We start from the raw sequence: 26,213 nt of genomic DNA on the forward strand, positions 1-26,213 counted from the left end.
GCCTGATTTTAACAATGTGTACGGCTAAGTGTATTTACAAGTTCTTATGGTTCAAATAAAGATTTAGTTTCTCTAAAAAGAGTTTTTAGAGGTCTGGCAGAGTCTAAGTCTAGTAGCAAGTGTATTAAATATCAAAGGTCCTTCATGCTTTATCAGTTTGAAACATTCCTAGAGTCACAATTTTGCCGTCTGCCCTTGGTTAAATTTTATGTCAGTCCTGCCTTCAAGTATGACTTGAAAGTGTTGTCTTATCAAAGATAATCTTCAAGGTGTAACATGTGCTGTGTGTTCCACACCCAAGGGCTCAGTGCTGCAGAGGGTGCTTTTTGTGTGTTCCTGCTCTTTCAGCGCGGCCATGAAATTAACCAGTGGGCCCTTCATCTGAGAGACAGCTGTAGATAACATATAGATGATTAACCTCTGAGTCTGTCCTCTTACTCACTGGAACTCTGCATGTCTTGCTCAAGTTTTAGTCTCACCATGTTCCCTCACCGTCCTTCCCTCCCCCTTCTCCCTCAAGACACTGTGAAAACAAGGGTCAGTTTTCAAGCACGTCTCGGCTAGATTTAATGGAATATCTTGAACACGGAGAGATGGGGCAGAGGAACGAAAGGTCTTGCAAAACACCACAGCACGCTGGTGGAGTGAGCAAGAGCGCATGTTTATGTGCAGCGTGTGTGTGTGTGTGTTTCCTGCTCATGTGAAAAACTGCATGTCCTACCTCGTGTGAGAGGTTGGACATTCCCCCCCCTGTGCCGCGTTGCTCGTCGTCTTGTCATGTCCTGTAATTTACTCCGATTTTGTAATGTTGTTTACATTTTTGCACGTGACCTACGCCTTCTCGCAGGGTCATATGGAGAGAGAGCAAGATTGAGAGGGGGAAGTCTGGCTATAAAGAATTAACGACGGCATAACAAGAGAAGAAAACTGTTTATATGGGGGAGGGGAGCAAGAAGTCAGAGAGAGGAGGAAAAAGGGAAGGGGGCATGTGAGCGAGGTGAGGATTAGAGGAGCGCAGTGCTGCCTGATATTCACATGTTTCTCTTTTCCCCTCTCTCTCAGCTGATGTGTGTCTTTCAGTGCGAGTATACAGTCGGATTACCTTATGCAAACACTGGGCCTTTGCTTTGAATAGGCAACACAGATACTCGCAGCTAATGTTTTCCTTATCAGGGGCTACTCCAGCCAATCACACACTGTATGGGAGAAGGACTGGGAAAGCAGCAGGCCATTCATTTATCATGGCCAGGCTCCATTGTGCCCATGTGCGTGTGCATGCTCATATTACAATGGGCCTAAACTATGCGTGACCCTCTCTCATTTCCTACCATTTAAGTCATGTTTTTGGGAGAGTACCGCAGCCCTCCGATCTGAACCTCCACCTATGTGACTGCTGTAGGCTGGGGGTCAGATCTGAGAGGTGTTTGGCTGCTACCAAATATTCAGGGTACGATTACATTGGCCAAAAATATCTTAGTAAACAGTGTTATCAGTGTTTTTAAAGTTAGGAAAATGCTGCTAGTGCCAAAATATAGTGGAGTTACTTAACAGCATGTTTGACTTTTTACCTTTCATTTACTTTTCTCTTCGTTTTATGCTCAGAGGAATTTTTCAAGTGACCAAGATCATTAATCTCCGTGCTGTTTTTCTTTTTAGAGTCAGGGTTCAAGGAATTAAACCTTCTTGCACTCATTACAAGTCACTGTGTGTAAGTGTGTAGCCAAACTGCCCGAAGCGGACTGTAAGGAGATGTAAATACTGGCTGCTTGCTGCCGTGGTCGGTCTGTCACTGTCACAGACGAGCTGGATTTTCTGGCCTTGTGGCTGTTATTCTTGAGTGTCAGCATGTGACATGTGTTCATCAGATGGGTGAGCGGCTTCTCCCATATGGCGATGCAAAATAAAGACGGGTTGTGAAGACAGCAGCGCCCGCGCCGCTCTGTTTTCACGGTCACATCTGAAAAAGCTGGGAATCACAGCAGAGGAAGTTGCCAGTGATGCTGTTTCCCCTTCCAAATGTTTTTATGCTATCACAACTATCTCTTTAACTTCCACAGACTGACCATTTATTCTCTGATTATGGGTGCAAACAATCACTTCTGGTGTTCATATATGTGCCACATAACAACATTTTGTTTTTCAGTAATTACAGAGCTGATTGTAAACTTTAATTTTGATGAATAACTAAATGGAAATCTCACTCTGCAACTAACCGTTATTTTCTTGATGTTTTTTTGGTCTTTAAAATGTCAACAAATCCAGCCAAAGTTCCCAGAGCTCATGGTGGCTTTTTAAAATCACTTATTTTGTCTGGCCAGCCGTCCAAAACACAAAAATGTTGAGTTTATTTTTATACAAGACAGATATTTATTATTGAGCAAAATCTGTTTAGAGCTTAACCGATACTGAACTTTGAGACAATATCCAATACCTGTATTTTTACATAAATGCGTATAATAAAGACATTTTGCTTCGATACACCGACAGCCATTCACAAAAGCCCTTAAGTATTGTTACCTATGTTAGCACCACTAGATGTGCTGACGCTGCTAACGATGCCAACAGAGCTAACGGTTATACAATAGTCAGCAGTACACTGGATTTGCAGCTCAAAATTTAGCTACTTCACCGCTGGGCGACCTGGGTGGAGACCAGAGGGTGGGCACAGTGTTTCCACAGCAACACTGTTGATTCATGCTGGTGTTACTAGCAGTAATAGCAGAGTGAGCGGCACCACTACCAAGATCCCACCAGACCTTGGTGGTGTGCAGTGCAATAAACTGAAAAGTGGTAAAATTAACCTATAGACCGCCATGTGTAACCTTTCAAAAATACTCTCAGTGGTTACCTGAATCATGGTTAACCATTGACATCTCTTAGAGGCATTTGACAAAAACTCTTATGACCAAGATGTGTAATGGTGGAAGGTTTCACGGTTTAAAATAAACTATGTAATGTCAGCACTGTTTCCTTATTACCGCAAATATATATTTGGCATTCGTCTTGCATCTTATTGTGACTTGACAGCAAATACATATGCTGATATCACATCTTTAATGATCTGCTGACTGACTTATTGGTCTAGGTTTTGTTTCACCTGTTTCTCCATGTAAATTTAATGGATGAAAAAACCTTTAAATGCTGTTTAGGCATATGAAAGATTGAGTCATAAACCCATCGGTCACACAGGAATTTCTCCTCCAAGTACTATTTTATTTTATTTTTTTACTTTTGAATTTGAGATAAGTTGTGTGAACTCTATTTGAACCGGCTTTAAAGAAATAAATCTCAAGTCTGAATTTGTGAAAGCTGCAGGAACTCTGAAATGGTGGGGTGGGCAGAGGGGGAGTCGCCCTGAGATGATACTTCCACAGTCTACTGTATGACCTCCAGTCTGGTTCCTTCTCCCACTTGAGATGAAAGGGAGAGGAAAGGGAGGACAGGGAGAGGAGCATATTTGGGATAGTGTTGGACTGCATTTGGCCATCACACGCATTATGAGCATGTGAAAACAGCAACTGATCACTGGGGAGGAGAGAGAGCCCAGACAGAGAGAGAGAGTGAATGTAACATTCATTAATGCACTCATAGCTCACTCCAGACAGACAGACAGACGTACAAACAAAAGCTGCACGAAAACACTCTTGGTGTACTCCCTCTCTCTTGGTCTCCTTCTTTGTGTATTTCCTTTCAGTTTTCATACTCATACAGACAGAAAGTAAATTAAACTGCTATTGGTGTATCATTTCTACTGTAAGAAGTGCTCCAAGTAGGGCTGGGGAATATGGATTATAAATAATACTGCGATGTTTTTAGGCTCTACTGCAATACACGACGTATATCTCGATTTTCTGAAATCTCCTCTGAACTATGGAAGACTGCTAAAATACTAACCGACTACAAAAACTGCAGTCACAATATAGTTAGATAGTTACTGTTATATAATAAAGTTAAAATAAAGTGCTGTTATGATAAAATTAAAGTAGCCTACTGTTATCAAAAGTTGAATTAAGTGTCGTTAAGTTTGATAAAGCATTGTTTTAATGAAATTAAAATACTGTTATAATAAAGACAAATAAAGTATTGTTATATTAAAGTTAAATAAAGTATTTTAATAATAAAATTAAATAAAATATCATAAACATAAAGTTAAATAAAGCACTGTTATAAAGTTGAATAAGGTATTGTAATAATAAAGTTAAATAAAGTATCGTTACCATAAAGTTAAATAAAGCACTGTTATGATAAAGTTAAATAAGGTATTGTTATAATAAAATTAAATAAAGTTGAGTTATAATAAAGTTAAATAAAGTACTGTTAAAATAAAGTTATAGCAAGTACTGTTATAATTTAGTTACATAATGTAGCCTTCCATTATAATAAAGTTAAGTATTGTTAAAATGACATGAATCAAAGCGGAGCCACTGATTCTTTTATTGCGAAGCACCTGACTCGTCTCAGGCAGGAGGCGTTGATGCTTTTGCTGTGAACTTGAAGCTTCTGGTCAACAGTTAGATGTTAGCAGTTAGCATAAAGTTAAACTGTTAGCAGTGCGGTGCTATTGGGTCAGCTAATTTCGATGGTGACACTAATGCTAAAATCCAAATTCTCCAAAACACAGAGAGTCTGACTTACCAACATGTGAGGTTTTATTCACTGAGAGCAGGAAACAAACTAACAGCTCCCCAGTTCATATCTTAACTATATTTGCAAGTCGCACTGGTGCTCCACGGTCACAAAATGTGACTAGATAGTTGCGCCCTGGAGCTCTGCACATACAAAAACACACACTGTTTTGTTTTTTCTTGTCTGTGAGATGGAGGAAGCCATAAGAGAGGGCGAAGCAAATCTCATACTGGTGGCTTAAAAAATGACGGGACAACATATACTCAATGTTTGCAATTTTGTTGTTTTTTTATATCCTGCACGTAACAAGCAGCGATACATTGTTTATAATCAGTACATCGCCCACCCTTCAAGTGAGCCAAAAATGATGGATGGTGATTCCCTTTGGATGCTCAGAAATATTGTTATATGGTAATAAGACATAAATGCTCCATCAGAGGCTTTGCATTAATGTGACCTGGCTCTCTGTGTTCCCTTTAAGAAAGAACAGACTGTTGGATTTTATTAAAAAGGAATAAGAGGGCTTTGGTTACCGTAGGTTGTTTTAAATGAGCTGAGTGTAATGTTGGGTCACCCATTCATCTGTGGCCAGAGCTGTTTATGGCATTTTTTATGGCATTTTGCTTTTGCTGGATAGTTGACAGCAGAGAGCAACCGGAAACATGGGGAAATGAAGAAGGGGGGGGGGGGGGATGTGAAGCCAGTTAGTTACACGTCTAAGACTGCTGTTTGACCAGGATGACCCTGCCGTCTGTAAATCTTTTAGGGAAAGGAATGTGCATCCTCGTAGTCGAGCAGCATGTCTCCTGATTTGACACCAGTCTTTTCTCAACATGTTCCAACTTTTGAATCTCGGCGATGCTGCGCATGCGCAGACCTGTCCCGAGATCCCGCTCGATGATCTCAGCGCTGGCTGTAGCTCGGCCATGAATGAGCGAAACTGCTCTGAAGTCGGTGTTTATGGAGGGCCCCGTTCTCTCGGAGGGGAGAACCAAAGTTAAATAAATACTTGCTCCATCCTGTCTGCATTAAGGGCCTGCACACATGGCTTTGACGTCAGAGTGACATTAAACAGGGTGGGGTGGCCCAGCCAGCTCCGACAGGCACATGCACCCGCGCACACACACACACACACTTACATACACACATGCTCCTCCATAGCTTGCTATTAAAATCCCTGTCTTCCTTTTGTTCTCAGTATCTTTGTCAATTTTATTGTTTTCCTCCAGTATTGTCTCTGTCTTTCCTTATCTGTCTTTTTCGTCTGACCCCAAGTTTAGGTGACATTTCTCACCCTTGTGTCTTTTGTACAGCGCACAAGTGTTGTCACTTTCAACCTTTTATTGGCACTACAAGTCTCAACTCCCTCTAACAACATCAGCCTCTCACAGGGAAGAAGTTAATCTTTGACGATTTGTTACTTTTTGTTGAACTGGCTTGACTGTGTTCATCAATCATCCTGTGTTTTTGGCTCAAGCGTGTGCAAGAATTTCTCCTGCAAAATAACCAGCCAGGTGCAACTGGCTATCATCAGACAGTGTTATGCAACATTTATCTTTTCTGCGCTTCCCTTTTTAAAATGTTGTTTCCTTCTCCCTGCAACAGAGAGAGTATATTTTTGTGCATGTGCTCATACATCTACATCTGTACATGTGAGTGTGCTTGTGTGTGTTCATGCCCTGCAGCCCCACAACTGGTCTATCAACATGCCTGTCAACATCTACAACTTGAGACTTCTAAGTTTTGTTAACAAAACGTCAACAAGTATCTACTCATAACGCTCCTGTCTAACCACAGAGACAGACTGCATCATACTCTGAAATCCACACCCACAGGAGGGGGGAACGATCAGCGCCTCGCATAGCTTATTTAGCCTCAACCTCTACAGTCTGTCTGGCCAAATTAGGAACTGGAACTTATTTAATGACAAAGCACATTGCCTCAGCTTTATGAAAGTTACATCCACCATGTAATATCCACTTTGTCTTAGTAAAAGCTCTGTTTTTCGGTTTGACAGCTCATAAAAACTTAGTTCTGGGTTCCTTACCCTGTTGGCAGTGCATCCCACCACACAACAGCTTTTAGGCATTTTTCTGTTGTTTGCTAGCAGATGTAAGTGACAAGGAGGCACCTTCATGCAGTATAAAGTCAGAGGAGAGCAATGAACTGTTTCCCCTCCGGTGTAGGCGGGACTTAATAGATTGATTGCATATGATGTCAGACATTAGTGCAGTGTCCAGATGGAAGGGAATGCAACTGACTACCAACAATGCACAAATGTTTGATTTGCACTGTTTACGGCTGTTCCAAGTGATCACATTTGGAAGAAACAAGGGCCACTTTAAATCCCGAAAATATTAGAATGTAAAGGGGAGAAGTAAAAAAGAGAACAAGCTGTAGTTGTGGATCATAAACCTCCGCCCTCAGTCAGAAGAGCAGAGTCAACTAACTTTAAACATTAACTTTAAAGCGGTGTTAAACATGCCTTGAGTTGGATGCTATTACAATATGCTGTGACAACTTCTCCATGTTTTTAGCTATGACCCAGATTTTTTATGGCATTTCAACTGACCTCTGGGAACAATTGACTGAGTAGGTAGAAAATAGTAGCTAAAGTTAGCTAATATTAGCTAGTAATATTATCCCAACAGTGGAGCATCCAAATATAAAGGACAGTTATACTCAAGCACATTTACTCACCCGACCAAAGCCAAGACAGCAGTCGTTTCAGTTGTGGACCTGACCGCACACAAAATAGTTAAAGCCCATGAGACTTTGTACGCTTTCATCAGCTTGCCGTGTAACATTAATAACATTAGGAGGTCCAGAGAATGAGGTCATTTGTAACGATGATCATGTCCACACCAGGCAAGTCGGTCAAGTTATGGGAAAAGTCCCTTTCTTCATTTTGTTTGTATCACATCAAGGGTTAGAGATTAGCACCAGCCACCAGCCAAATGCTGGTAAAATATTGGTTAGGGTTAGGGTCAAGTGGCTCCAGATTTTCTTCACGAACCAGCCAAAAAAAAACAAAAAAACAATTGTAATCTACTGAGTAGCTGGTAAATTTCAGAATCCACCAGCCACAGTGGCAGATGGACAGAAAAGTTTATTTCCAACCCTGAATCTAACATGAGTTTCAATTTTCTGATTATACCTGCTGCCTGCAGGTTCATACAATCCTTTTATGCAGTCACATTCCTCTATTTCCAATCAATCGATCAATCAATCAATCAATCAATCATTATATGGTTTATCACTTCCTGCCCTTAATCTGAATTTTGCGTGTCATAAAAGTCATGCGATTGCAAACGCAGCCCAAATACGTTGTGACAGCTTATATTGCTGAAATCTAACCTGCTAGTATGTTTGTGGTTGTTGTTGTTCACTGTAGGACAAGCCTTTAAAGTATAATTGGTTAAAAAAAAAAGATGTGTTGCTGTAGAAGAAGAAGGGGGATGTTTTTGTAGGGGTGAGGAGAGCATGGACACTGAACATGCAGTGTGCTAGTGTGTGCTGGGACGGTGTTGTTTTGCAGGTGTTTGACCACGATGACCCCCTGTATGTATTTGTGTTGAAGCTGTCACGTGTCACTGCCGGACCAGCTGGCGTCTGGTGAACTTCGGGGCAGAGGATTTCCCTCTCTGTCATCCTCAAACCGTCACAGTCTACGTGGTTTACACGAGCTCTGGGATAGTTTATTTACTCAGTGTTTTAAAACATGGGATTAAAGTGATGGGAAAAACAGCAATGTGTGCCCAAAGATAGTCGAAGGTTGAAATCCGCTGACTCAAAAACCAGATGTGTGTCTCTGCAGCGAGGGCTCTCTGTCCTTAATCTGACTCCTTCACTAATTTTCTACTCTCTAAAAAAATCAAAACCACTGAAGAGGTAGAGTGCAAGTTTATTTTTTAATGATAGAAAGAAGAAATGTCATGTATAATTTTTTTAAATGGGAAATGTGCCCATCATGCAGAGTATTGGTTTGTACGCTTTATAATTTATTCAAATTCAAACAAGCTTTATTGGTGTAAGTGTGGACAATACATTACCTATTTTATATTTATAATTAAGCTAAATGAGATGACAAGATTAGTCATTTACTGATTTGACAGTCTGTAATTAAAACGCTAGTCTTGCCAACTTTATACTGGCAACGTTTTTGCACAGCTGACTTTTTTTTTTGAGTGTATTTTTTAAACTGTAGAGCTACCAAATTATATATACCAACTAAATATTGATTTAGTATTGATTAAGATATCTATTTTTAACGTAAGTTAAATAAAGTGTCAACTTCCCATCTGACATTACCAGAGCCTAAAGTGATGTCTTAAAAGCCCATTTCATCTAACCAAAGTCTGAGTCAAAAAAACAAAAAGACCAAAGTAAGCAAATTCTCATAAATGAGAAGTTATATATTAACCATAACCAGCATGCTTATGTTTATAACTGGAAGAAAAAATGCTGATAATCAGTTTTGATCATAGATGTACATTGATACAACTGTATAAGCTTCCCTCTTGTCTCTTTAACCCATTCGTGCCCAAAAACTGTATAAAGTATAATGAGCAATAAACTGCCACAACCTTTGTTCTGCTTGGTCTAAAGCATTGAAATCTGGTACAGGCATACTTCTGGTAAGTATCTAACACAGTTCTTTTTCCAATGCACAAAAAAGCAAACAAAAAAACCCCCAAACACCTGCTAATATCTGATTTTTAAATGTAATTGGAAAGGTTACAATATGCATTCACATCCGATTCTTCAGTTGTCACGGGTATTTATCAGCTCCGGCTCCAATCGGCATTGATGGAAACACAATGCACCAATTTTAACTCCTTAACCGGTGAGATGAAATGATGCGGCACCACAAAATATCGTCCGTCTATGCCCAAGCCGCACTCAAACACTGATCCAAATTAGTCTGCACCAACTTTGAGAAAGAGACTGAATAAGTAAGAGATATTTAAGAGGAAGTAACCAGTGTAATGTAACACCGAAGGAACACCATGATAAGAAAATGGCTGTATCTCAGAAACTGTTTGACCGATTCAGAAAATTATGTCTGATTTGTGCTAAGACAAGCCCAGAGAACACTTCCACCAAATTTCAAAAATAAGTTGCAGGCACAAATGGGTTAAATGTCTGCTGCTTGTGTGTAAAGCTGCTAATCTGCAAATCAAAGAAGCATATCATCGGGATACTATACTGACTTCATCATTTTTAGCACCCTGTCTGTCCTCAAGGAGTGAGTACCTCAGTTCACCCCACATACTGACACACACACACACACACACACACACACACACACACACACACACGCCTGCTGGTGTTGGAATGAGCATATCAGTAAAATAGACAGCATGGCCCCGGTCCTCTGAAGAGGGCTGTTGTGCCTAGAGGTCATTCACCTCTCACATCAGGGTCATCTCATCTGCTGAGAGGACTCTCCAACGCCCCTGTGTGTATGAGATTACTGAGATTACTTTAAAATGTTAAAGTTATGTTTGGCCAGTGTTTGTTTCCAGCGAAAGAGCCTACTTTGTGTTTGTGTGTGTGTGTGTGTGTGTGTGTGTATGTGCGCAAGCGCGAGCATGTTGACCTTGCAGCGACCAGAGGCAGGGACAGCTGGTTCATCTCACCAGTCGCCTCTATGCATCATGACAGAGCATGTGGTGAAGAATGTTGACAGCTTCAAAGATCATGAGGCACACACACACACACACACACACACACACACACACACACACACACTAGGCTGGTTGTCCTCTTGTTCTTGTGTTGAAAATGCCAACCATTGGATGTGGTTAAAGACTCAAGTGCAATGTTGAAACAGTGATTTGATTGATGGGCTGATCTAAATGTCTCTCTGTGTCTCTCAGGTGGAGGAGGGAAGAGGAACGGTCGCAGTAAGAAATGGAAGGAGATGCTAAAACTCCCCCACATCAGCCAGTGTGAGGAGCTACGCCGCACTATTGGTAAGAAACCTGGAGTGTGTGTGTATGTGTGGGTGAGAGGCAGAAAGATAACGTGCCATGCTGTGTCGTTGGGGTGGGTCTGACTGCGGGAGGAAGTTCAGATTGGACTTCCTTCCTGTTTCTACCCGTCTCCACCCGCAGTTACAGGCAGGGGACAGGAAACCGTGTGTGTGTATGTGTGTGTCTGACTCAGGGAATCCTTTTGCACAGCCATTTCTTCATCTTAAAGACTCTCCTAACATTACGTGTGTGTCTCGCTGACTATCTGTCTGCTCACACGCCAAATCAAAACGTCTTCACCCCGGCTTCCTTCCTGTTTTCCACATCAGGTTTGACTTGAAAGTAGGGGCAGGGTTCTCTCTTTGTGGCCCAGACAAGTGCTCAGCTCCTGGGCTACATTATCTCCTCGTCCCCCACCACCCGCCCTGGTCCTCTGAATGCACAGCACTCCTAGCTGTGTGTGTGTGTGCGCGTGTGTGTATATGTGTGTAGGTGCCTGTGTGTGTAATAGTGCGTCACAGCTATCTCTGCCAGAGATTGCAGTGCCACCCTCCCCCACATACTCTCCCTCCCTCTTTTCTGTCTCCATGCCTCCCCCTCCCACTATCTGCATCTCTCTGTCTCCCTCCCTCTTTCCACCACTTCAGAGCAACATAAGAGTGGCAGAACAGGAGAGTTACAGAGAGAGCAAGTGAAAAACAGAAACACAGAGAGAGAGAGAGAGAGAGAGAGAGAGAGAGAGAGAGAGAGAGAAAGAGGGAGAGAGAGAGAGAGAGAGAGAGAGAGAGGCTTCTACTAACAGTAGGAAAGATCTCCTAAGGACAGGAGAGAGTGAGAGAAACAACGGGAGGAAAGGAGGGAGGCTGAGTGAAAGAGATGTAGATGAACAAACTCCCTACGGTGATATCTCTTACTCAGCGTCGATTGTGTTCCTTGTCGTTTTGTCTTCATATCACAAATCAGCACTCGCAGATCTAATTATCGTAAACCTGAATGTATCTGTCGGCAGCCATGATGTATTACCTGCTGTAAAACGGCGCATAAATGTCATCTTAAGTGTGAGGAAGCATTGTGATCGGTGTGTCTTACATATTTAGTGCCATTTGGATTATAACTTTGCAGAGGATTCTAAAAATGGGCTTCATGTCCGTGTGTGTGTGTGTGTGTGTGTGTGTGTGTGTGTGTGTGTGTGTGTGTGTCAGTGCGCACAAACGTGCACGCTGCAGCTGTTGAGGGTTACATACGTCACTATTACATAGAAGCTATTGCATAATTTCCCTATCACACCGAGCGCAGGATCAAAATAATCCTTTTTGCCTACTTAAACACACAGACGTGTAGGCATGTGCATGCACTCACACACACACCCCCGTGTGCATAGACGCTCACGCATGCCCGCACACAGTGTAGGCACAGTGGATAGGATACAGTAAAGCGACTGATAGCAGTGTCTTTGTTGTGTCTTGATAATGTCAGGCATTTGACCTTAGCCTTGACAAGTGTGCAGTACTTCTAGGAAGCCTAGATTACATTATGTGGGCTGCAGCCACTTTGTCTGCCAGCCTGAGGCCACTCTGACGCTCTCTCCTCCTTTCCTTCCATCTCCCCTCACTCTTCGGGTATCCGTCCAGTGCGTACGGTACACCTGCACCTATCACTTTTGATCGCTGCTGCAAAAGCGTGCACACACATTACACATACATCTGGCCATTCACTGTCTCACTAACTCACTCCGTCTTGGCCTAAATTGGAGTTTTAATTAAGTTGTAATTGCAGCTTACTTCACTGCCTCAGACAATTACTAGTCCAGGCTAGTTCAAGCTTTACGACTCTCCCGTCATTCTTTTCAGTCCTTTCATTTTCCTGTTCGGTTTTCTGTCTCGCATCTTGTTGTCTTGTACGTCATACCGACTGTCTCTCTCGACTTTCAAAGTTGTTTTTCTCCAGGACACAGGAGAGGGTTTGCTTAACACAAAGGGGACATTTTTCATTAGTGGAATGCTGGCCTGTATTCTCGTATTCAAATGATTTAGAGCCTGGAATCGCCTTGGACACAGAAACACAAACTCATACACTAACCCAGAGCCAGGCCGAAGAAACTCGTTTCCTTTCAGGCATTTGGTCTTTTTATGTTCACAGTCTTCATCTTGTAACACAATCCTTTAGTTACGCAGGTGAACAATCTGTAAACTTCATCAAAGAAATTTCCAAGATAACAAGAAAGAATGTGCAAAGACATACATGTGATTTAGCATTGTTTCTAGCTTGATATTAGGACATTAAAAAACACTGACAGAGTTCACGTCCAAACCACTAAAACTGCAAAAACTATAAGCATGTTGCTAATTTTTTAATTGCACCTTTTTTCCTTTTTATACAGTCTGACATGAAATACTTCTGTAGTAGTTGTTGCTCCTACAGGAGTAAGCTATGTTATTAAAAAAATGACTTGTTTACAGCTAACTTATGAAAACATAGATACTAAAATCTCTCCTGTGTCCCAGGGTATAGATTGTTGCCAAGTCCAAGTTCTCTGTGTACCGTTAAAATGTAAACAAATTATGACAGAAAATAACAGTACGTACAGAACTGCTGAGACTACTCCCCTCTGTTTAAAAGGCATGTAAAGGTGGTGTGTGATAGAAGAGGCTTTGCACTATCGGGACATCTGTGCTACAAGCTCAGAATGTCCCCTCAACATGATTTATATATATATATTTAGAGACAGGCACACTCCTCTGTCCATGCATATACACACATATGTGGTAAGTTGAAAACCCGTTGACAAATGGGTATAAAATCAAAAGTAATAAAAATAAATAAAATAAAAGTAATTTGCAATTTAAATTATACTGAAAATAATGATTTATGGCACGCATTGCTCTTAAGTGACAGGACAATAAGCCCATAAACAAATATAGCTGAAAGCTAAACAGCGGTTCAAAAGGTCAAATTATTGGTTTTTGGCCTTCATTATGGCTCGAAAACCAACATCCGTAGAAAAGTTTGGTCTCATTTTAAAGTGGAGCATATGCAGATTAATTCCATACCTGATATGATATGATCCATTTAAGTTAGGCAAGATACAAGATCAGTAAATCCCCCTTTTTGTTATCTTCACATTCATCTCCACCGTAGCCAGGAAGGACAAAAACACCGGGTGCAACTCAGGCCCCCTTTGAAGCCAATTTGACATAGTGGCTAAACTGTGTAACTACAACCTTTGAGTTCGTCACATGATGCTATTGTGCCTAAAAATGCTTTTTTCCATAGACTTATATTGGGAGAGAGACATCAGTTAATTACTTGATACATCTTTTTGAGTGTCACATCTCCCATGGGATGACTCGCTTCACTTTAGGGGATTTGATTTATTTGGCTGGATAACAAAGTCTGCAAGAGCAGCACAATTAGAATAATTTTATCCCCATTCAAGTTAGCTGAGGGTTAGTGATGTAGCTGACCTGGCTGACACAGGTTAGCCACTTTGCTGAGGAAGGCTCTAGTGCGCTTGCTTTTATCCGAGTAACTTTACACCTGGGAAGTAACTTTTTTGGCTTCATGCGCCACTGAGTACCTTTTAATAGGAATAATCGAGGCCCCACCTCCAACACTGAATTCTCTTCAGTTCTTTTTATACATCTATGGTGCAGATGCGCCGCGTTACAGTGGCCATGGTGGCCTGGCATGGTGGTTTTGTTCTGTCCACCTGATGGTGTCACACCACAATGAGAGCGTTTTAGAAGAACTGTTTTGCCTGCCCGATTTTGTAGACTTGCAGGCTTCTGTAATTGTGTTTATTTTTATTTCCTATTTTGTCAATAGCCTACAGACAAAGTTAATACCGTTAAAGTCCAGTTCTGAATGACATGGGTCAAAGATTTGTGGCTGTGTTGCAGCTATTAAAAATACATTCATTCTCATAGCTACACTGTGTTTATATTTCACTTGCAGCGCCTGTTGGCAGGAAAACTAGATGTGCTTTGTGCAACGCGATACAGCTCACATAGTTTTTGGGATCGCAACTGAAAAACGCTGCAGTACATCTGCTGGAATTTTTTCAACTGGAAACGATCAGCTCAGGCAGCTGCCCAGCGGTGTTCTGCATTCTACTGAGTGCACTTTTGTAGTTTGGATTATGTTCGTGGCCACCCAGTGACACATGGATCATGTTGCTGTCACATACATTGCTCAATGGGTCTGTTACTTAAAAACTGTGAAATCCTTTCAAGAACATTGCACAACAGTTTCTGTGATTTTTTTATTACGCAAATTGGAGTGTGTCACCTCAAAGAGTGATCAGTTGTGCTGTTATTCATTAGCAATTAGACTGACACCACCCTTAAACCCCCACAGCAAAACCTGTTCTGGAGCAAGACGCTGAAACCTAATCAGGAGGCTCATTGTAAACTGGAGTGTTGGTGTAATGATATGCAGTGGGGGGTAAACCAAATTCCCATGAGAAAATCTAAACTAAAATACAGAATCTGTAACCTCTAGCTTTTTGGTTGCTGAAGAGCAGACGCTAACGATTCAAACTAAGAGAGCATTCAATGTTCGTTTTCTTCTGAACCAGAGTGGAAAAGTTGACTTTGTTGAATTTGGTTTGTTTAGGTTCACACTGCCCATTTGCAAACAAACCAGCTCATAAACAGAAGTCACGTGCACTCACATGAAGCATCTTTATTGGACAGAGCGTTGACAACCTGTCCAGTGATTGCCACAATGCAGGATTTGTAGGAAGTCAACACATTTGTTTGCATGGAAGTAAAGGGAGATCCACATTTTGAGGTGTTCACAATGTCGTTCTCACCTGGACAGAAGAATCAATGAAAGGAGCAAACACTCCAAAGTTAAAATAAACTACTCCAGACGTGTTTTTGCTGCCCTAAAATTGCCCTTATCAACGATGAGTGTGCGGGGCTTTCCCAGCTCCAGCTCACAGCTGAACACAGCTGATAGGGAAACACCAAAGCAGGCCTCCAAAAACTTGGTGATCAAAGATGAAAGGCAATGTCTGAAGGCAAGTGCAAGGCAATACAGTCACAGATCTCTCGCTGAGATTTTTTTCTGAAAGAGCTTTTGTTCATCAGATTTAAAACACAGCGGCCGCACAGTGGAAGGGGAAGCAATAAAAATATCATATCTCTACAGTCTACTGTTTGCTCGCCAAAGCGATAACTTAGGTTTTGTGGTCGTATAAGTGGTGAGTTTGAATGAGAAGCTCAGAGCTGCAGAGCGGAGGGGAATGCTGTGTAATAAACAGTGCAGCTGGGAGGGCTGTTGTGAAGATTTGATTTACTGTTGGAGGTTGTCCTGTAGCTGTCAGCACTCAGAAATGTTCATCCCGTGCATCCCTCCTCCTCCTCCTCCTCCTCTAGTCACAAGTGCACATGTGTACGTGAATGTGTGTGGCCTATTTTTGTTTGTATGTTTATCTTGTGTGTGTGTATGTGTGTCCTTTCTGTCAACCAGTGATGGAAAACGTCCTGGGTCTTCTTCCTCATTTGGTGCCAGAGGAAATATGACTCAAATGGACGCCATTAGTCCTAATAGGCTGGGGCCAGCTGCACAGGAGACACGCACACACATAGAAAACACACATACAGAAAGCACAGAAATGCAGTGGGATTTTTGTGTGTGTGTGGTTTTTTTTTTTTTTTTTTTTTTTGGCATATTGTTGCATGAGCAAATACTAATTAAAGGTGTGTAGGATGTAGTGGAATCTAATATAAGTATGTTTTCATTAGTTAATAATCATCCTGCTTTTAGTACATTAGAATGAGTTGTTTATGTGTACACAGGTAGTATGTTTTCATCTATGAGGTCCGCCATGTTGCACCGTCATGTTTCTACAGTAGCCCAGAAGGGACAAACCAAATACTGGCTCTAGACAGGGCCATTTAGGATTTGGCATGGCCACCCTAGTCAGAAGCCCCTCCATGATAAGTTATCAGAAAAAAAAGTGGGCACACATAAGCAAGTGCTGGTATAACTGCCCATCTATGTCGTGCGGAACAGCATCCAAGAAACACTGTTTTGTACCATGAAGCTGCTTTATTAAGTGTTTTTACCGGTTTTAATCTCCTGGTTTGTGTGTTATGGAGAGTAAGGGACCTCTATGTATGATTTCACTGCTGTAACACTGAAGGAAATCTAACCGTGAGAAGTTTCAGATGGTTGCAATCTGTAATCCTTACCCCTAGATGCCACTAAATCCCCCTAAATCTCACACACTGCTCCTTTAAGGGACAGCTCGCTTTGTAGATGAATTTTACATTCCTTTTCTCTCTCCTTCATGCTTGCAGTAGGCTGTATCTGCAGTTACAAAGTTACTGGATGTGCATGATGCAGTAGTTTCTTTTAAAGGATGGGGAATATATCTTTAAAGTCCACTTAACAAAAATACACATTGTAACGTAATGTACATGTTTATAAAGTTGCTAAGATATGGACATTTGTGTTAGAGGTTCAAAAAATGTAAAAACGGCCCATTTGCGCATTGGGATTTTTTATTTTATTTTAAATGACGATATTGAAAAACCTTTTATTCCCAAAGACTTCTCTGAGGAGCTCATTTTTCATCTTATCATCTTATCATTTTATCTTAAATGAAAGCAGGTTGTCTTTTACCATTTGGCACCTGGCACACTGCTTCTCACATGGCAGATTTCACAAATTGGAGAAGTGAGCAGTTTTAAGCTGAGAGTAATGCATTAAGAGCAATGATGTTATCTAAAATAATCGATGATGTTATGCTGCTTCTCGTGGATATATGTGCACTGCGTCTCTCTTGATGGGGAGTTGGACAGCAGCTCTGCTCTGCTCTGCTGTCTGCCATGTTCTCACTTTAGAGAAGGCAATTAATATTTTCCTTATCAATGATGTAGTATTTAACCACCCACAACTCGGGCTGGGCGACACAGAGAAAATCAAATATCACAATATTTTTGACCAGATACCTCAATATGGGACAATACTGAAAGGCTGACTTTTGATGCCTTCACAAAATATTAACACAATGATAATAAGTCATCATCAGTAAATGTGAATATAATGACCAAGTGGGTAATGGCACATGATAGAAAACAGCTAGTCTGGTAAGTTTAGAAAAGTACACTTTACTGCAATGCATTCTTTAAAAAGACAACAGTTTTACAACATCCTTTATCAAAGACAATATCTAGGCGCATGTCATTGATATGATATTAAAATAGTACTCAGCCCTAACCACAACGCATCCTCGTGGCCCTTTGTGTGTAGCAAGCCACGTGTATATGTGTTGTGAACCTGCCGATGTAGGCACATCTTAATATCTGAATAATGCACCCTTTAAACGGCAAAAAAATACTGCACCGTTAACTTAAGACGTTGATCAATGGCGCAGTCACTTTCTGCTGCCTTAAAGTAGAAATGCGATAACAATGGGCTTGACCACAACTTCATTTTAAGACCAGTACGCCCATGGGCACACAGATGGGCTCATTTGCTACTTACACAGCATGGGCACTGGCTGTGAAAATTGCAACTGCATTGTTCTCAAACTAGCAAAGACAGTTCGCTGTGCTGTGCGCCGCTTTTCTCCAGGTGTAAGATAGGGCCCTCAGACTTTCTAGACTCATCCCAGGGCTGCTTGTGGGGTCTCAATCGCCCGGTTTAGAACAATTGTTTTGGTGTATTTTGTAGTGTATTAACGTTTCTCCATCTATCTCCCCCTCCTCTCCTCCCTGCAGAGAGGGACTACACCAGTCTATGTGAGAAGCAGCCCATTGGTCGGCTGTTATTCCGTCAGTACTGTGACACCAGGCCAGAGCTGAAGCGCTGCATTGAATTTATGGATGCTGTGGTAAGACTTTCATTGAACTTTTTTACCATCATTCTGCTTATTCTTAGCTCTCCCCTCTCTCACTCTTTTACTTTTCTGTCCCTGTTTCTCTGTCTCACTCTCTCATCTTCTTTGTCTCTCTTTGATTTCTCCCGTGAGACTCGGCCTGAATCGGGCTCTGCAGAGCAACAAATAGGAGAGGCAAGTTAGTCCTTGGTTCTTTGCCTGCTCTTGGCAGTAGCACAAGGTGGTGGGTGGGGTGGGCGTAGGGGGTGATTAGCGATTTAGACAGGCTGTCAGAGAGCAGACCCCTCCCCTTCCTCCATGCACTCCTCCATGAGGTCAAGCCCACGTCAGAGGCAGGTCCCCTGGGTGAGCAGGCAAACACAGGCCCGAGCTTGTGTCTCGGCCCCTGGAGGTATGCGAGAAAGGAAAACAGGGGGGAATCATGCTTATTTAATAAGAACCTACATCAGTCTTTTTTAAGGAAAGTAGACAGGCACATGTGTAACTGCGCTGGGGGTGACACACACTTACACTGACTGACAAAAATGCAATAAATGAAACAAGCACCATTTTAGTGCTGAACATGTGCCGTTAGTCCCACTGAGGGCGTCATGCTTTGGCTGTGATGCACAGTCGCATTGCTCGGTCCCATTCCTCTCCACCGAGCTTGTTTTTAAACAAAACACACAGCTCAAAGCAGTCAAACTCCAGACCATCTCCCTGCCTACAGCCATATTTGACCAAAAACACAATCTGCGATGCGGTGAGAGCTGAGGCTTCATCCTGATAGGTGACGGATATAATGAGCGAAGCGTGAAGATGAACATGTTTGCTAGTTTGCCGCTTTGACTAAGGTGAGATGTTTTGTCACCAGTGCCATCTCTCTATTTGTCTGCGGTCTCACACTCGTTTCTATTTTCACCTGATGAAATGATGCTGACTTTAATTTCTTCCTCTTGCTTGTTCCTCATTAACCCCTCCACCCTTTTCTCTCTCTCTCCACCCCCATCTCAGCCTTCCTCTCTGCCTTCTGGTGCCCGTCTCTCTCTGACCTTATTTGGAGAGATATTAAAGATGGCTGAATGAGTACAGCTTCCTGTGCTGTTGTGGTTGCTCACACGTCTGTTCTTCTCTGACAGGCCATGTACCAGCTAGCTCCTGACGAGAAGAGGAGGGACTATGGACTGAATGTTTTAGACACATACTTTAATAACGGGGTACGCTGCACACACACTCACTTAATGACAGAGCTGGTCGATATGGACAAGATGATGTTTGCTCACATTTACAAATGTGCAGAATAAATCTTCCAGTTATTGAACTGCATGATTTCATTAATCAAAACAGCAATTTTAGAACTGTTTGTTTTTGATCTTCATGTGATTTATTGCTTTCTTTAAATATGTCAACATTACATCTTCACTTAGTAATGACTAAACCAGGGATACACTGATTTATGGGCTGATATTCGCCTCGTTGACTGCCATCAGCCAATCAGCAATAAGATAACAGTCAGTTTTTCTATTGTGTCCATGAACTGTAAAAATAATAAACGTAGCTACTGTGACATCACCCAGTGGTTTGTGGACTCCGGCATGTCGCCATCTTAATTTTTTGGAGCCAGAAGACGGTATTTAGGCGAGAGGCTGGTGCTGTGGTGGAGCGATGGGTGGATCTGACTGGGAAGTCAAGGACACTATCGGCAGACAGCCTGTCACTCCTAGCAACCTGCCCTTAATTATGCATAACTGAATGCCTTATTAAAATGTAAACAGATGAGTTATAAAAAAAAATCACACCTGTACAGTTGTCATGAATGTTGAAATTAGCTACAGAGACCAAAAAAAGTCAAACACGACGACAACAAAAACATGGGTAACAGCCCTGAATTTCATAATTGGTGCATCTCTAGACTTAACACATTTTTGCCAGTGATGTTTAATGTATGATCTGCTGTGAACTGTATCGACTTTGGACTTTATCCAAAGTGTATGAAGCCAGAGATGTGGCTGCAGCGGTATTAGGCGGTGTTTACATCTCTATTCTGGTTCTCTTGGTTGGTTTATTAGCATCATTGGTGGAGACTCTAACTGGATGTCATTTCTGATTAAAAACGGTGAGACACACCTAGAAATAATGTACAGGAAATGGGCTGTCATATAGTGCAAATCACAGGAAATGGGTTGGGTACATTTCTAAAGTTTTGGCTATTAATCAGTTTAGCTTTTGAATGTATACATGTGTCACACACCCATGTCACACTCTGGTTTTTCCTTGTTGTGTTCTCACCAAAACCACAACGAGATCTTTATTTTCATGCTTAGAGCACTTTGGTCCGTCGTAGAGTTTACAGCATTCTCGCCATCCTAAATGAACTGACAAATGAAACAAAGGTGAGGTGAGGTTTGACCACAGCTGTGATGCCATGCACTCCTAGCCAGACTATGCACGTTCGCAAACAGCAAGGGACAAGCTGACTGTTTATGTTTTGATCTGTTTTCTTAGCCCTTGCAGCCAAATTACACCCCATCATCTCTCTTTGTTCCTGTCCCCCTGTCTGTGTATCTGCCTGCCTCACCCTCTGTCTTCTCTTTGTAACCCTGAAGTCGGCAGCCCATCTGCCAGACGTACCCCAGGATGTGGTGGCTGGGTGTCGGGAGAGGCTGGAGCAGAGTCCATGTAAGGATCTCTTCAATGACTGCACCAAGTAAGTCTCCCTCCAGCATATAGATTTAGTGTTTCTGTTATTCAGTATGATTGAGTCTGGCCATCAAAGTGCGGCGGCACCAATAGAGTCCTGTTCCTTCAGAAAGCGTGTGTGTGTTTGTAGACTGTGTGGACTAGTGCACCATGTCACTAGTGATGATGAGGCAGCTGGCACCTGGAGTGCAGTATTACGCACGCACACACACAGACTTGCAAACACACGCACAGTGGAGGCGAAGAAAAAAGAGCAGTGGGCAGAGAGAGCATCCGGATGGCTGGCATGAAAACAACAGCCACCTCAGTGTTCCCCGTACACACACACATGCATATACACACAAACACAGATTTACAAACACATACACACACTCGCACACACACACACTCTTGCAGGTGTTTCTGCTTCCTGCTCTGAGAGCCAGGAGAAGCAAACAGACCGGGGATTATTACCCCGAATGTACTTCACATTGCACAGACTCACACACATTCACACACCTCAACGTAGCCCAATAATTTAACTCTGTCACAGTTAGTTTCTGTTGCCGGGACGTCAGCTGAATGATGTATTGTGAAATGTATATCATAAGTTGTCACATTGACCTCTGTGACAATAAATATGATAGTTACACTGTAGAAGGAAACTAGTTGTTTTAACTTAAGGCTAAAAAGTTGCTGCTTGAAGTTAGTGTCCAGGCTGCCATAAAATTTTAAGTTTGCTGAATTTGAGAAGACAAGTTGAGGTTATTTTGCAATAATTAAAATCAAATAAACTTTTCTAGTCCAATAAACTTAATTCAGTTGTACTTACAGTTCGGGTAAAGCTAAAATAAATATGTGTGATGAGTTATAGTTGTGTTATTAAGCACCCAGCCACATTTGAATGATTAAAAAAGATGCTAATGTGTTTCAAAATCTTGCCACACCCACCCACAGGAAAGCTGCAGCCTCTTTAAAGTGTAGCACTACAATGGATACTCCATATAGCAGCTTTGTCAGACTTTTGTCAGCCGTACATGTTTGAGCCACCAGAGCCAGAATCAGATTCGGAGCCAGGGTACACTGAGCTCCCCGAAAATAAACATGGCTCTTCTAAGTCTGCGACAGAATGGTAATTTTATTTATTTTTTCAAACAACAAACCTTAACAGCTTTAGTTCTTATATAGTGTAGGGGCGGGGCTTGTGCTAAGCTCCATTGCGTCACAGAGAAGACTTTAGCCTCACCAAAAAATCCTCGACACAGAAATGGTGAAAAACAGTCTTAACTCCACATTTCAGTACTATATAGTGTTTTCACGTTTCAACAAGTGTTTTCTAACATGTATAAAGTGTTTAGATATGAAACTCTTACTTTACCCTGACATTAAATCCTTCAGTTTACAGACCTCTCCAAGCACAGTTCTATCAGCCCCACAAAACTTATACTAACTTATGCTGTTTCAGTTACTTACAAATATAAGCTATACTCTTTGTGATTGATAATAGAAGACCCTGTCAAAGCCTTGTATTAGTATGATTTTATGTGACAAATGATTGATCAAGTGACAGCTTGATTGAACTAAAGGATTTAAATACTACAACTAAATTAAGAAAAAAATTATTTCTTTTGAATTATTACAAAATTACCTCAACTTGTCTTCACAAATTCAGTCATCTTAAAATGTTAAGGCATCCCAGACATTAACGTTTTCAAGTTAAAACAACTAGTTTCTTTCTCCAGTGCATTATTTTTATTTTCCACATTTCTTATTTTGGCTCACTTCAGATATGTCTGTATTGGTTAATAGTAGTATGAGCAGTTAGAGTTTGTTGATGTCTAAACTGAAGTGTGTGATGATTGGTTTGTTGAAGTTCTGCTTGTTTTTTGTAGCTTTTTTCAGTTTAATTACAGTAAATTGATGTGAGTAAATCGAGATTGGTGAGAAAGTCATAAAGCTGGTAACACAATAAATTTTGTTTATTGTCCTGCCCTAACCAGGAAACATAAAAAGTGCTTTCCATAGACAAGTAGGAACCAAAATGTTGCAGGATTGTGTAATCAATCCGGCAGTGACTTGGCAGAAAAAGACGTGACCCAGGTTTACTGCCATACAACACAATTTATTATATAAAACCATGTACAAAAACGTACATAAATATATCACATCATTAAATAAGAAGCAGATCACAGTACAGTCCACCCCTCACTAAATCAGAGAGCTTCAGGAAAACAGACCCATGTTCCCATGTTCCCTGGCAAAAGCTGAATTTCTGTGAAGTCCCAACTTGTAGCCACACAGGCAGACAGACTTGGGTTGGAAATGCTGCGTCCAGCCTCTGATTCACTGAGCTTCCTCGGGGAATACCGGAATCTGCGAGAAGGAACTCCAGAGAAGTGGGAATTATGATCGGGAATACACTCAGTTATGTTCCCAGCCTGTTCGCCTGTTCTGGCAAAACACGTGGAGAGCTGTTGGATTTATAAAATGAGTAACCCATACGGGTGAGAAGCTGGTCATGCTGACTGCGAAGGACAGATACACTGATGGCGGTGTTTTTGTGATTTTCTTTCCTTTCTATGTTATCTAGTTTTGTGCAATGCAGTAATGTGGGTAGGGCTGGGCAGTGTTTAGAAGTGTTGATGCCAGTGCTGATACCTTGACTTACATACGGGTTCCTGAACAATACTTTAAAAAAGAAAATGAAATTACTCATTATGGTGCAAATCTTTAATTTTCAGTTCCTTGTGTGTGTGTGCGTTTGCAAGGAAAGGCAATGTAGCGGGACCTTGAGCTGGGTGAGGTGGTGGCTTATGTGTGACTGAAGCTGGAAACATCAGTGTGAGGTTAAGATGACCACAGCACACCTGTCTTCTCTCTTTGGCATCTCAGGTCATGGTCTGTTGGCCCTGTTTCCTTCCCCTCTGCATGCATCTCTATTTTAACACGTCTTGTGTAGTCAAAAGGGCTCTGGCGAGGGCAGAGAAATGGTGAGAGAAAGCGAGAGGCCACAGAATTATAACACTGAAGTTTCACACTTGGTGCTGTGGGAAGCATCCACTCCATTCAGACTTCTTGACCGGATTGGAGCCAGTGAGAAAGTGATAAATAGACAGGCAGAAAGCACAGCATGAGGGGCGAAGTTAGAAAGACCCACAGAGAGAAATGACAGGAGAGCAAAAAGGAGAACTTGGGAAAAGTGAGGAGAAATGGAAAGAAAGTGTTAAGGAGAGCGGGGCAAAACAGCAGAGTGTACAAACATAGAACAACACAGGCACATGTTTGTGTTACTGAAAGCCTCGCTGCTGCGGCAGTTCAAATGTTTTTGAATGGGATTCCTGTTCAAGTTCGGTCATCACTTCTTCCACTATCATTATTATTTGTACCCGGTTGTGGAATTTTTATTTTCTTTAATTTTCTTATTCCGATATGTAATCCTGACCCGGGGCTTATTCAGTCTTTTTCTCAGAGGGAAAGCCTGTAGGAAAGCATGGGGCTGCACGTGGAAATGTGACTTTTGGCAGAGCCTCACACCCACTAGCAGAAATGTATTAGCTCACTCACGGATTTTCTTCTGCTGCAGTGGAACATACGGTTATGTCATACCAGGAGTAAAGCGTGGCCCTTCAGTACATGTGTATCTCAGTGTTTTGTGTATCGCTGATCTTGACAAAGGTCTGTATGCTGATATTTCTCCCCTTTCTCTTTTCTTCTCCCTCTCTCCTTCGAGTAACAAAAGCCATATTGTAGCTGTGTTTATTTCTACTGCCAGTGGTGTCTGTCTGAGGCTGGACTCCAAGCCAGGCACTGCTAGGCTCCTGCCTTTCTGGAGCCCCTTTCTTTAAGTGTCCGGGACCGGTTTTGTCTTGTAAGACTGAGGGAAGCCAGTGGACGTGATAAGTGAACGCTAATGAGAGTCTGGGCTGAGAAAGTTAAGTTATTCAGGCCATGGTCTGAGATTTAAGACAGAACTAGATGCAGGGGGAAAAAAAGTATGCTTTCTTTGAAAGTCCAGTGTGTAAGATTTAGGGGGATATATCAGCAGAAATGGTATACAACATAAAATATGTATGTTTTCTTTAGTGTATAATCACCTGAAAATAAGAATCATTGTGTTTTCGTTATTTTAGAATGAGCCGTTTATATCTACATAAGGAGCAGGTACTCTTTCACAGAGTCTGCCAAGTTGCACAGCAATGTTTCTACTTCTTTCCATTTTAGCATCGCCACTGCAGTAAGCAGCCCCTACGCAACGAGCCAAACGGCATCAGAAAAATACTGCTTTTTAATATGAAACTGCTTTATGTAGTGTTTTTACCAGTTTAATTCACTGCATCTGTTTGTTTTTGAAAGAAAGAGACCTTTACGGATAGTTCAGCTCCCATTTAAAAACCTCCTGAATGTCTGGATCTTAAGTTATCAGAGAGAAAATGTGAGTGCACATTAGCAGGAGCTGGGCTAGCAGCCTGTCTATGACAAACTTAACAGCGTAGGAGATACACTAATGTGTGAAGTGAAATTGCTTTACTGCTGGTTCATTTGTTTCAGAGAGGAGGAGACCTCTGCATATAATTTGACTCCCAGTAAAAAACTCCTGAACAATGAACACTGAAAAGGATTCCTACCTGGGAGATCACGCTAGGCACATGGGTTGCAATCTGCAATCCGCACCGCTAGATGCCACTAAATTCTACACACTGCCCGCTTACGACTGTATTGAAAACATGTTATTGTATCCGTTGAGGTTACAGAGCAAACCAGCACTTTGGAGGGTGTTTTAATTAGTTTTAATTTATCTTTGATAAACATGCTTTCATTACAAACCCTTGTGAGCTCAGGAACAGCAGAATAGAGACCAATAACATCTCGTAGACGCTGAACTTCTCCTGCAAAGACAACTAGTCCGAATAGGTGGAATCTCATGTACAAAGCAACTGGGTCCCATGATGACATAATTCAGTTTTCTTTTACACAGCAGAGGGTGCTTCCCTTGTGGAAACTCTCTACTCTCGAGCCTTGTGCCAAGAACAGCCACCCCAGCGCTGTTGGTAACCACAGGCAGCTTTCCTCATCCTCCTTAGTGATGAAGTAATTTTAAA

General features: G+C 41.8%; 1 protein-coding gene across 2 annotated transcripts in view; it reads left to right on the top strand.

Moving 5' to 3' along the window:
- Positions 1-26,213, top strand: part of grk4 (G protein-coupled receptor kinase 4) — a 61,277-nt gene that overhangs the window by 8,052 nt on the left and 27,012 nt on the right. For both annotated transcript variants that reach the window (XM_049568927.1, XM_049568922.1), the window contains exons 2-5: positions 10,509-10,604; positions 18,338-18,450; positions 19,575-19,652; positions 21,042-21,142. In XM_049568927.1, coding sequence (XP_049424884.1) covers positions 10,509-10,604; positions 18,338-18,450; positions 19,575-19,652; positions 21,042-21,142 — 388 coding nt within the window. The remainder of the gene's footprint in view (positions 1-10,508; positions 10,605-18,337; positions 18,451-19,574; positions 19,653-21,041; positions 21,143-26,213) is intronic.

Source organism: Epinephelus fuscoguttatus, linkage group LG3, assembly GCF_011397635.1.
Source record: "Epinephelus fuscoguttatus linkage group LG3, E.fuscoguttatus.final_Chr_v1".
Classification (NCBI taxonomy): domain Eukaryota; kingdom Metazoa; phylum Chordata; class Actinopteri; order Perciformes; family Serranidae; genus Epinephelus; species Epinephelus fuscoguttatus.